This window comes from Hyla sarda, chromosome 5 (genome assembly GCF_029499605.1).
Source record: "Hyla sarda isolate aHylSar1 chromosome 5, aHylSar1.hap1, whole genome shotgun sequence".
Classification (NCBI taxonomy): domain Eukaryota; kingdom Metazoa; phylum Chordata; class Amphibia; order Anura; family Hylidae; genus Hyla; species Hyla sarda.
The window spans coordinates 30,940,118-30,953,857 of record NC_079193.1 but is presented as its reverse complement, the minus strand read 5'-3'; the positions used below and the strand labels follow the sequence as shown (position 1 = coordinate 30,953,857).

The following is a 13,740-nucleotide window of genomic DNA, read 5'->3' as shown; positions in this document are numbered from 1 at the left end:
ACAGCCTTTGGCATGCTGGGAGTTGCAGTTTGGCCCCCCTTGTGGTTGCCACAGTAAAGCTCGATTTACTTTCACTTTCAATCCCCCCCCCCCCCCACTGTCGATTCCCTACCTGATCAGGATCCAGCAGGCTCCAGCGAAGATCCCAGGTCCCCAGGCATCACCTCCTGCAAGTACGGCCTCCATCTTCTTCCCAGAGCCCCTCGACATCCAGGGGAGGGCAGAACGGGGGGTTACCATGGCAACCCCCTGTCCTGCGCTGCCATTGGTCAGAACTCTGTTCTGACTAATGCCAGGGGATAGGAGTAGATCGCAGCTTTGCGACCTCACTCCTATCCTTTAGGCTGATCGGGGCTGTTGCTGACAGCTCCGATGAGCCCTATTTTCCGGGTGATCGGGTCACCAGAGACCCGATCAGCCCAGAATTGGAGAAAATCGCATGTCTGAATTGACATACGATTTTCTCCGATCGCCGACATGGGGGGGGGGGGGGGTCTCAGGACCTCCCTAGGCGATGTGCCAGGGTGCCTGCTGAATGATTTCAGCAGGCATCCGGCTCCGGTCCCCAACCGGCTAGCGGTGGGGACCGGATTTCCCACGGGCGTATGGATACGCCCTCGGTCCTTAAGGACTCGGTATGCAGGGCGTATCGGATACACCCTGTGTCCTGAAGAGGTTAAAGGGGTTATCCAGGAAAAAAACTTTTTTTATATATATATATATATATATCAACTGGCTCCAGAAATTTAAACAGATTTGTAAATTACTTCTATTAAAAAATCTTAATCCTTTCAGTACTTATGAGCTTCTGAAGTTAAGGTTGTTCTTTTCTGTCTAAGTCCTCTCTGATGACATGTGTCTCGGGAACCGCCCAGTTTAGAAGCAAATCCCCATAGCAAACCTCTTCTAAACTGGGCGGTTCCTGAGACAGGTGTCATCAGAGAGCACTTAGACAGAAAAGAAAAACCTTAGCTTCAGAAGCTCATAAGTACTGAAAGGATTAAGATTTTTTAATAGAAGTAATTTACAAATCTTTCTGGAGCCAGTTGATATATATTATAAAAAGTTTTTTCCTGGATAACCCCTTTAAAGGGGTACTCCGGTGAAAACCTTTTTTTCTTTTAAATCAACTGGTGGCAGAAAGTTAAACATATTTGTAAATGATGAATTCGGGTAGAAAACAGACATGGTGCACATATACAATCTTGTATAATGATCTAATTGCTTCTCAGCATAATATCAAAAACTAACAGGTTGTTAGTATACATTTTTGATCAAAAAGTACAAGCCCACTCGCCACATCAAGGCCACCTATTTAGAGTGGGTCCCTAACGTCCCTAGCATAAAATGTCGTAGCACTGGGCGGCAACCATCACCGCCGCGACACCAGTGCCCACAGGGGGGAAAAAAATAAATGCACAAAAATATATTTGTAAATTACCTCTATTAAAAAATCATAATCCTTCCTGTACTTATTAGCTGCTAAATACTACAGAGGAAATTCTTTTCTTTTTGGAATGCTCTCTGATGACATCACGAGCACAGTTCTCTCTGCTGACGTTATTATAATAATAATAACACTTTATTTATTGTTGTCCTTAGTGGGATTTGAACCCAAGTCCCCATAACTGCAAGGCAGCAGTACTAACCACTGAGCCACCATGCTGCGCTCAGCATACAACCGCTATGCATGGTTAATAAAATGGACAGAGATGTCAGCAGAGAGCACTGTGCTCGTGATGTCATCAGTGTTCCAAAAATAAAGGAATTTCCTCTGTAGCATTCAGCAGCTAATAAGTACTGGAAGGATTAAGATTTTTTTAATAGAAGTAATTTACAAATATGTTTAACTTTCTGCCACCAGTTGATTTAAAAGAAAAAATGTTTTCACCGGAGTACCCCATTAAGGCTCAATAACTTGCAGCTGGTACAGACTAAGGGCAATCAAATGGGGCATTCCTGTATTTCCATGGCAACATGATTTTTACTTGAAAAACTTACTTAAAAAATGACTAATAGACCCTATCCTAAATTATTATGCAAATTCTATTTAAGTGTCACAAAGATTAAAAATTTTGTTTTTCAGACTAAGGCTGGGTCCACACTACGTTTTGTCCCATACGGGAGCGCATACGGCAGGAGGGAGCTAAAACCTCGCGCTCCCGTATGTGACCGTATGCGCTCCCGTATGTCGTTCATTTCAATGAGCCGACCGAAGTGAAACGTTCGGTCCGGTCGGCTCATTTTTGCGCCGTATGCGCTTTTACAACCGGACCTAAAACCGTGGTTGACCACGGTTTTAGGTCCGGTTGTAAAAGCGCATACGGCGCAAAAATGAGCCGACCGGACCGAACGTTTCACTCCGGTCGGCTCATTGAAGTGAATGACATACGGGAGCGCATACGGTCACATACGGGAGCGCGAGGTTTTAGCTCCCTCCTGCCGTATGCGCTCCCGTATGGGACAAAACGTAGTGTGGACCCAGCCTAACTCATAGATGGCATTGTGTCTCAGGGCTCTTTTGATCACTGAAAACAATCTCGGACACCTGTGATAACTAGATTGCAAGGTGAGCCCAATTTAAGGAAAATACTAAATGTGGGTGTTCCACATTATTAAGGGGGTATTCCAGGAAAAAAAAATGTTTATATCAACTGGCTCCAGAAAGTTAAACTTCTAATAAAAAATCTTAATCTTTCCAGTAGTTATCAGCTGCTGAAGTTGAGTTGTTCTTTTCTTTCTGACAACAGTGCTCTCTGCTGACACCTCTGCTTGTCTCAGGAACTGTCCAAAGCATCTGGAGCCAGTTGAGATATATAAATTTTTTCCTGGAAAACCCCTTTAAGCAGAGCACCATTTTCAAGAAATATGGGGAAGAAAAAGGATCTCTCTGCTGCCGAAAAGAGTGATGATCAAGATGATCATCACACTATTAAAGAGGTACTCTGTCCCTAGACTTCTTATCCCCTATCCAAAGATAGGGAATAAGATGTCTGATTGCAGGGGTCCCGCTGATCTCTCCTGCAACCCCCAAGTCATCAGCTGTACAGAGCTAAGTTTGCTCCATGGCTGATTACTCACGAAACAGGGGCCAGCGGTTTGTGACGTCACCACCCCACCCCCTTAATGTAAGTCTTTGGGGGGGGGGGGCATCGTCATGCCCCCTCCCATTAACTTGAATCCATGTTGGGAGTAGTAGTGCCTGCTTAAGGACACATCACAGTGGATGTCACTACTGACACCCTCTGTGATCGTCCTGTCTATAGCAGAGATGGAGCGGCTGTATACATCGCTCACATCCCTGCTCTGCACTATACTCCGGGCCGGCCACTCATTCATTCATCTTTTCCTCAGAGCTGTGATTGGCTGCAACCATCCGGCCAATCACAGCTCTGGGTGGGAAATATGAATTTCTGTTGACATCAGTGGCCGGAGTATAGTGCAGAGAGGCGAGCGATGTATAGACCCGCTTCTCGGCTATATTATGGACGATCGCATCAGGTGTCAGGACTGACACCCGGGGCGATATGTCTATAGTACAGGTACTATCACTCCCAGCATGGAACAGTCTGTTCCATGCTGGGAGTAGTAGTACTACATAAAAAATGTTAAAAATGTATTTAAAAAAAAGTGAAACACACACTATTAAAAAAGAATAAAAATTGGGTTATAAAATATATACATTGTGTTTAATAAAAAAATTTCCATCACTGCTGCATCCTTTTTTTTTTTTTTTTGGTACCCAAGAAATTTTGGGTACCAAAAAAAACGCAAGAAAAAACGCATGATGACGTCACTTGCACTGGCGATTTTTCTGGCATTTTTTTAATCCCTAAAAACGGAGTGCAAAAAACCAAGTGGAGACTTAGCCTAAGGAGAAGGGCGGTCACACCGAATAGTGATTTGAATTTCTATTTTTAAAAGCATTCTCACTTTGCAGTATTTGTTCCAGACCTGCCCAAATCTTTTGCACAGTCCTCCATGTGTCAGTAATTTCTATCATTATAGTTTGTAGTCATATAATCTGGCATGTTATAATTGCCGATACAAAAAAGGTGTACAGAAGATAGAAAATACATGTAAGGCTCTGTTCACATCTGTGTTGTGGCTCTTCTTTATAATCAAAGTTATGACACAAAGCTTGAGCCATCATACAATGGATGCCAACATTAATGGACTCTATTTACAATGGAGTGATTCAATATTTTGATGGCAAGAACAGCGCTGTATATGTACTTTTTATTTTAAGCATGAATAAATAAATATCTTCTATCTAATAAAACCCCTTTTAAGTATGAATTCTATCTGTTTATCTATCTATCTATGCTTGAAAATGGTCGCATGTGGCAACCGAAACGTTGCACTTTGGATGGAATAAAATAACTTTATTTTCACCTGGACATGTGTGCTGCAATCCGTTGTTGTATATCTATCTATCTATCTCATATCTATCTATCTATCTCATATCTATCTATCTCATATCTATCTATCTATATATCTCATATCTATCTATCTCATATCTATCTATCTATATATCTCATATCTATCTATCTCATATCTATCTTTCTCATATCTATCTATCTCATATCTATCTATCTAATATCTATCTATCTATCTATCTATCTATCTATCAATCAGCAGGAGAATACAGCAGCACACTGCTAGCACAAAGATATAGATGAAACATGAGTATATAGATACAACATGAAAAGCTATACAGCTGTAATGCAATAAATGAAGATATGAAACTATGAAATTATGAGGTACTAAGCTTGCAAATTTGGCGCCAAATAGCGTGGACCATCCACGCTATTTGGCGCCAAATTTGCAAGCTAAGTACCTCATAATTTCATAGTTTCATATTTTAATTTATTGCATTACAGCTGTATAGCTTTTCATGTTCTATTTATATACTCATGTTGTATCTATATACTCATGTTTCATCTATATCTTTGTGCTAGCAGTGTGCTGCTGTATTCTCCTGTTGCTGTATATTTAGCCCAGCAGCTTGCACCTGCAAGCCATGTTTTGGTTTGGATCAATAGTGCTGGCCAACTTATTCTTTGGTTGTATCTATCTATCTCTCATATCTATCTATCTCATATCTATCTATCTATCTATCTCTCATATCTATCTATCTCATATCTCTCATATCTATCTATCTCATCTCTCTCTCTCTCTCTCTCTCATATCTATCTCATAACTATCTCTCTCCTCTCTTTCTCTCTCTCTTTGTAGGTGTGTGCACATGTGATGGGCAAAGTAGTAATATGACCACATGGCTGTGATGTCACAAAAACAATAAGGTATATAAAAATACATATCTCCTTATATATGATGCTGTCCATTCAGAATTAGACCCATTGACTGTCCGGGACCTGTGGCCATAATATGGTTTAAAAATGCAGCTGTATTACACTCGTCCTCTGCTGTACCTTCTCAGAGTCCTAAGAATGGATGTCCCTTTATTACTTTTTAGGAATACAAGAATTTACGTGTACAGACGGTCAGGAGAGCTGAGAGTTACCTTTTACATTGCTTTTAGTCAGGCATATTAGGCAGAAACTCAGGAATGATCACTGCCCTGTTAAGACACAAAGCTCTATTCATATTTCATCAGCTCCGTACACCGTGTCTCCAGATCTGGGCCAAAGTCTGGCACACATTTTTTTTCCCAATTTATTCATTTTATGAAAAAAAAAAAAAAAAAAAAAAAAAAAAGAACATTCTCTTTATTTTTATGGCATGCTTTATATATCACTTTCTGTGAGACATCCAACTATTTGCCTCTTTGAAAAATGAGACAGGTGGAGAGCTTCCCTGCTGTTCACTGGCTGTTAGGCTCAGTCCATCTGTAGTTAAAAAGACAGCAAGAAGGAACACAGAAAGTAGGGGTAGGGTTTAGCTACTGATATGCAAAGGAGAGAAAGAGAGCAAGAGAGGGTCCAAATTGTGCCTGAAGGGTAAATTACCTCCTTACAACCCATAAAGACCTGCCTAAACACGTGCAAAAGTAGCAGTTCAGTGCTCAGTGTAACCTCTTCCTTACTGTGCTAATCTGTTTCTTTCCTTTCTGCTTAATAAGCATCTTGCAAACCCAGTGGATAAGTAACCCCCTTCTCCCTCTACGTGCCATCTATAGGAGTGTACTGTAAATTATCACCAGCACAAAGGCGCATTTTAAGTCCAGTGCACTTTCCCCAGCACCATGTCATGGCATAGAACAGAAGAGTGCTGTACTATGATTGGCCAGACAAATAAGGGAAAGGAAGTACTACTGGCAAACAGCCCAGCTTTGGTCCCACTAAATGTAGAGAATGAGAAATAGCTGTGCACCTTGGAGGCGACTTGGAGCCCAAAAATCCCCTTGCCACCAGCCTGAAGTGTTTATCTAGCAAAACCATGCAGTAAAAGAAAAAAAAAATCTATTGAGATGAGCTAGACTTTAATTTCATGTAATGTTTTATTACACTTTTTCTTTCTGCTACATATTCTTATTTTTGTGACTTATTCCCAGAACGTTAAGTCACAGATGGTGGCCAATGCCAGTCAGTGCTGGAGAAGATATGAAGGCAGACTCACTCAATGGAAGTCTAGGGGTTTGCATACGGCTTCGTGTGTGGTTATGCAGTGAATTTTTGTCTTGTTTTTATTGGTTCTTATCAATGCAATCTGTGGCCGATATTCACCAACCAAAGAATACATTTGTGCCATGGGAAGAGGGGAGGTGGTTTGGAACAAGTAACAGATAAGTTCCAATATCGTCAGTATTCATCATACCATACCCCGTAATCCACATGATTTTTGGGTGAATTACATCCGGAAATAGACATACCGTATATACTCGAGTATAAGCCGAGTTTTTCAGCACGATTTTTCGTGCTGAAAACGCCCCCCTCCGCTTATACTCGAGTGAACTCTCCGTCTGTCAATCCCTTCTCAATGGTCTTCAACCTGCGGACCTCCAGATGTTGCAAAAGTACAACTCCCAGCATGCCCGGACAGCCATTGGCTGATAGGTTGATGATCACTGCGGCCTTCGTCATCATCCAGACCCCACTTTTATTTTGTACTCACCTCCTCTCGGCGGGAAGTTAGGGTGAGCTGGTCCGGGCCATCTATGCTGCAGGGACCGTCCGGTGGGGATGGTTAGTCATTGCGGGCTGTCCATTTTCCCCGGGGGGGCCTCTTCTCTGTGCTTCGGGCCCGGCCCCGGACTAGGGACGTTGCCTTGACGATGACGCACAGGGAAGTTCATCCGCAACGTCCCTGTGTGTCGTCGTCAAGGCAACATCACTAGTCCTGGGCAGGCCCGAAGCATGTAGAAGAGGGCTCCCCAGTGAAAATGGACAGCCCGCAACAACTAACCCTCCCCACCGGACGGTCCCTGCAGCATAAATGGCCCGGACCAGCTCACCCTAACTTCCCGCCGAGGGGAGGTGAGTACAAAATAAAAGGGGGGTTTGGATGATGACTGCAGTGATCTTCAACCTGCGGACCTCCAGAGGTTTCAAAACTACAACTCCCACCATGCCCGGACAGCCGATGTTTTGCAACATCTGGAGGTCCGCAGGTTGAAGACCACTGATGAAGGGATTGACAGGCGGTGATGATGAAGGTGGTGGTGGGGGGGGGGGGGGTAATGATGACGAGTGTCTGGATGATTACATGGGGGGATGATGTATTTCCCACCCTAGGCTTATAGTCGAGTCAATAACTTTTCCTGGGTTTTTGAGGTGAAATTAGGGGCCTCGGCTTATATTCGGGGCGGCTTATACTCGAGTATATACGGTATCTGCTCAAAATTCTAGGGTTGGCTCCTTCAGAAGAGGAGACAAGATTAGGAAGGGTGTGAAGAACAAGATGCCCCCCAACCAAACCCATAGGAGGGACACCCATAAGGGCATGACATGCTCAATCCCATATGTGTATTTCATTGAGAAGAATAAGGCCTCAGGTTCTCTTTAAATGGTTTATAAACACATTCCGGTTCATCGGCGATAAAAAGTGACATCTTAGATGATGGTGAATTATGTAAACCAATAAATCACAGACATGTCATGTCTCTCCTGGGTTAAATTTAGCTCACAACATTAGACTGGTAAGTGGCCCAAAATAACTATATACCGTATGCAAAACAGCCACAGATGAAGGAAACTAGGTCATTCTGTGAAGGATGCAACTAGTACGTTGTTACACATATGGTGAATCAATGGGGGAGATTTATCAAAACCTGTGCAGAGGAAATGTTGCTCAGTTGCCCATAGCAACCAATCAGATCGCTTCTTTCATTTTGCAGAGGCCTTGTTAAAAATGAAAGAAGGGATCTGATTGGTTGCTATGGGCAACAGGCCAACTTTGCCTTTCCACAGGTTTTGATAAATCTACCCCAATGTCTCTATTTCCAGACTCCTTCTATAATATTGTAAATCAGATCGCATTAAACTTCATCTGTAAGACTAATATGGGGAGCGAGTAAGCAAACACGTAAGGTGGCGTCGGTGACTTTTAATATATATCTAAATAATGTCCATCAATAGAAATTTCTTTCACAATTCTGGAAATTATTTTTATAGAATTTATAGAAAGTTTTTTATTTTCCGCCTAAGTCACTCAGTGGCTGATCAATCTCTACCACACTGCAAAAAGAGGTTCTGCAGCAGATGGAGTGTACAATATAAAGTAAAAACGTACCCTGAACTATAATTTATTGTATCAAACAAACATTTGATATATTAGCAAGAAGTAGATGGCAAACTGAAGGCAATACAGCGATCCCTCAAGTTACAATATTAATTGGTTCCAGGACGACCATTATATGTTAAGACCATAACTCTATGGAAACCTGGTACAGTAACCCCCCGACATGCCATGGCCCCGACATATGATCAAATCGACATACGATGGCCTCTCAGAGGCCATCGCATGTCGATGTCAGCATCGACATACGATGCTTTTATATGTCGGGGCCATCGCATTAACTGCTATCCGACAGTGCAAAATGCTTAAGCTGCTGTCGGATAGCAGTTTAAGCATCCCGGACAGGTTCTCTTACCTATCCCCGCTGCTCCGGGTCCACTTAGCAATCCTCCGGTGTCATCTGCATCTTCTCCGGGGTTGTGGCCTTGCTTTCCGGCGTCGTTATTACGTCAGTGCACACGCCGTCCCGGCGCCGCAACGCAGTAATGTCACCAGAAAGCGAGGCCCGGACGCCGGAGAAGATGCGGAAAAAGACGGAGGATCCCGAAGAAGACGCCGGAGCAGCGGGACAGCATCGGGAGCCCCTGGGACAGCATCGGGAGCAGTGAGGACACGGTCCGGAGCGGCGGGGATAGGTGAGTATAACTTCCTATACTTTACATTGCACGGATCCCTCAACATACGATGGATTCGACAAACGATGGGTCGTTTGGAACGAATTACCATCGTATGTTGAGGGACCACTGTAATTGATTCTGAAGCCACAAAATGTCATCCAAAAATAGGAAAAAGTGAGGATTAAAGAAAAATAAGTAGATAACTAATATAGATAAAGCAAATCCTTACATATAAAAGTAATAAATATCTGCTGGGAGCTGTAATCACTGTCTATGTAGAGGACAGGAGCTTCTTCAGGGTCCTGTACAGTACACAATGGCCCTCATTTACAAAGACTGGAGTGTCGGTTAGGTTTTTTTTTTCAGTGTACTCGTCTTTTTTTTCCTTGTGATTTACTAATCCGTCGCATGTGTCGCACGATATTAAATTCTGTCGTACGGGAATAAAAAGGGTCGCACTGGAAAAATAAAAATTAAACCAAATAAATAATGTAAAGTTACTCTGCACAAGGATGTAACTTTATATTCATGATTGTTAATGGGTTAATAACCCAAAAGTTTTTTTTTTAAAATATGTATATTAAAAATATATATATATACACATATATAAATAAATAAAAATCTATTACATAATTTAATCATAAAAGCGTTGAGGGGTTAAAAATGCTTTTAAAGTATAAAACAAGTAATTTAATCATGAACCACAATGGTCAGCTGTCCCTTCCTCAAAAATACTCAATTTTTCCATTTTCACTCGACCCCTGGGCTTTCGGTTTTTCAGAGTTGAGAAATCACACTTTTTGCAGAGTGATTTCACAATTACTCCGAGTGATTTTTCCATTTTGTCGGGTTAACGCCCATTTTTGAGTAAAGCACACCCATTTTGTAGGTTAAATTAAACTCTCCGAGTGTTTTTGAAAATGTAGGTTGTGCGCCTAAATTTTGGGCGCAGATTTGGTCACACGCGGGATGCGACCAAATTTTGGGCACAATAACAGAGAAAAACCGTCGGTTCTCCTTTAGTAAATGAGGGCCAGTGTGTCCTAAAATAGTAACATGGTGTGCAAAAGAGCAGCTAACCCTGGTACAGGTAAAGAGTACAGAACATGTGTTACGCCGAGCGCTCCGGGTCCCCGCTCCTCCCCGGAGCGCTCACAGCGTTCTCCTGTTCGCAGCGCCCCGGTCAGACCCGCTGACCGGGTGCGCTGCGATAATGTCCCTAGCCGGGATGCGATTCGCGATGCGGGACGCGCCCGCTCGTGGTGCGCATCCCGACTCGCTTACCAGACTCGCTCTCTGTCTGTGCTGTCCCGGCGTGCACGGCCCCGCTCCCTAGGGCGCGCGCGCCGGTTCTTTGCGATTTAAAGGGCCGGTGCGCCACTGATTGGCGCATGGGTTTTAATTAGTGTGTTCACCTGTGCACTTCCCTATATTACCTCACTTCCCCTGCACTTCCTTGCCGGATCTTGTTGCCATTGTGACAGTGAAAGCGTTCTTTGTATGTACCAAGCCAGTGTTCCAGACCTCTTGCCGTTGCCCCTGACTACGATCCTTGCTGCCTGCCCTGACCTTCTGCTACGTCCGACCCTGCTCTTGTCTAATCCCTTGTACCGCGCCTATCTCAGCAGTCAGAGAGGTTAAGCCGTTGCCGGTGGATACGACCTGGTTGCTACTGCCGCTGCAAGACCATCCCGCTTTGCGAAAACCAGTAGCAACTTAGCAACTTTGGTGAAAACCAGTAGCAACTTAGAACGGGTCCACCGACACGGTCCACGCCAATCCCTCTCTTACACAGAGGATCCACTTCCAGCCTGCCGAATCCTGACAACATGTAATACCTCCCTGTACTGTAGGGAGCGCTACCAGACACCAGTCAGTGCATACACTTCAGTAATACAGGGGTTTTACCAGTGAATGTCCAATCTGATTGGTCGGTTCTTCCAGCCATTGGCATGTTTCACAGATCTGGACTGTCTGTAGTATTTTATGTTGAGTCTGGTTTCAAGTTACAATGGTCCAGAAAAGACCATTGTATGTTGAAAATACTGTATAGCTAAAGGATCAGACTACACAGGGTTTGTTTGTAGTCTGTTACCATAGAGACTACCTTGTGTCAAACCTTGTGCAAAGAAACAGTGAAACAGTTGCCCATTACAATCAATAACATTGCTTGATTTGTAATAGTTTAACATAATAACCAAAAGAAAATATACATTTTAAACATATGCAAGTAGATACAAATGTATTCCACCAACAAAAATTATACCACATCAAAATTTATACTACAAAAACATATGCAACACTGAGCCAAATTGGTCTTGTTTTGGTATATCCAGTAGTACAGTATACCACAATCGGATGTGTCTTGTATAGTTGTGAAAATACCTTCAGGATTGGTGGTGGTCCTGCAACATCCCGATACCATCTCCTAGCTGCTACACAGTGAAATTGTTGAACGGTGGAGGAGTTAATCTTTGGATAGGGGATAAGATGTCTAGGGGCAGAGTACCCCTTTAAGGGCACTACAATAAGCTTTTAGTTCCTTGTTCCTATGGATACCTGAGATAAGATGGCTGAATCCACTATAAAGACAACTTAGATCTTATTTTCTGATAATAGCTTCTTAATATATTATCCAGACCTTGTCTGGTTCCTCAGGTCTCATTGATAAGCACTGAACGCTGCGTACAATATACCCAAAGGTATTAAACATTGCGTAAATTGGAATTAACCTGTAACTTACTTTGATTTCTACTGTGCTTCCGTCTTTTGTAATATGTCTTTCCACATAGTCCGAAGACAGCAGGTCACTGCAAGAAGAAAAAAAATATATATATATATTACAGGAAATAGAAGTCTTAAGAAACACAAGCCACAGAGTGCCCGGTTAGGGCACCATTAGAAAAGTGCACCCAGTATGATAAAGGAATACACCGGAGAAAATTGTTTGCCAATCAACTGGTTCCAGAAAGTTACAAAGATGTGTAAATTATTTCTATATAAAAATCTTAATTCTTCCAGTACTTATCAGCTGCTGTATGCTACACAGGAAGTTGTGTAGTTTTTTCCAGTCTGACCACAGTGCTCTCTGCTGACACCTCCGTCCGTGTCAGAAACTATCCTGAGCAGGATAGGTTTGCTATGGGGATTTTCTCCTGCTCTGGACAGTTTTTGATATGCACAGAGGTGGCAGCAGAGAGCACTGTGGTCAGACTGGAAAGAACTACACAACTTCATCTGGCGCATACAGCAGCTGATAAGTACTGGAAGGGTTAAAATAAAAGTAATTTACAGATCTGTATTACTTTCTGGCAACAGTTGATATTGTGGTGTCCCGGTACAGGACCTGGTCCTGTCCCTTGTCTAAGGTCCCCGCAGCTAGAGTCCCTCCATGTCTTTAGGGCTCTCCTGTAGGGCTTACCCCTAGTCATTTTAAGTAAAGTGTATACATATGAATTTAATGTATAGGAAATATATGTATAGGACCTTAGTGGTCACGTGATACACAGTTGTAATGTATAAAATGTTTAAGGACCTTTGGAGGTCTTGTGATGTACCCAAAGGTCACTGGGTTCCTAACTTACATGTTTGCTGACCAATGATCTTTGTCCAGCCCCTTTTTATATAAAGGGCTGTAGTCAATTCTCTCTCTTAGTTCCGGATTATCATGCCAAGCACGTCTCATCATCTCATCAGCATCAATTCAATTCAAGCTCGGCCCAAAGCCTAAGAACCTGCAGCCACAAAATGTGAGTTACCCAAAGCTCAAACTACTGAATCTTGTGTGACTACTATCAGCTCAAATATTCTAAAATAATAGCCCAGTGGCTAGCATTCAAAAGCTCATTGCTTCCAAGTCCCAGCAAACCTGTGAGGAACCTGTATCCCGCTTCACTCTTAAAAAAAAACTGTCACGTTCATTACCGTTGCATAAAAGCTGCAAGTAAAGTTTCTTCAGTTTCCTTCATAAAATCTGCTGTGGACATTCCGTTATTTCTCCCTGCCGTTTGTGGGACGGTTGGCGGTAGGAACACTACTATTGAGGAAACCTCACCCTGGCGTCACGACATTCAAGGGTTAATACCACCAGACCCTACACTATTACCGCAACACCCTAGACACCATTACTCTCTCCCGGCACCACAATATGCAAACATTTTTTTTTTTCTTAATATAATTTTTTCAAGGAAAAGTAGCAGCAAAACAGCAGAGAAACATGAAGATCTATACAGAAGATAGGACACTGGTCATATGGGGGTGATGAAGGGGGGTGATGAAATGGCACAGGGGGGGGGGGTAGCAGCTATATAATGCTGATACTGGTAGCATTTTGTGCATCATAGGACGCGAGACATAATACGTGCAATTGGCGGTATGGTAAGAGATTTGTCTAAAAAGGTGTCACCAACATGACAAGTTTGGA

General features: G+C 42.9%; 1 protein-coding gene across 14 annotated transcripts in view; it reads right to left on the bottom strand.

Moving 5' to 3' along the window:
• The window catches only part of ADAM22 (ADAM metallopeptidase domain 22), a 283,448-nt gene that overhangs the window by 156,987 nt on the left and 112,721 nt on the right, over positions 1 to 13,740 (bottom strand). For all 14 annotated transcript variants that reach the window (XR_008843837.1, XR_008843838.1, XM_056519133.1 and 11 more), the window contains exon 4: positions 12,061 to 12,127. Coding sequence is in view for 12 of the 14 variants with exons in the window: in XM_056519133.1 (XP_056375108.1) it covers positions 12,061 to 12,127 (67 nt within the window). In the remaining 2 variants the exon portion in view is untranslated. The remainder of the gene's footprint in view (positions 1 to 12,060; positions 12,128 to 13,740) is intronic.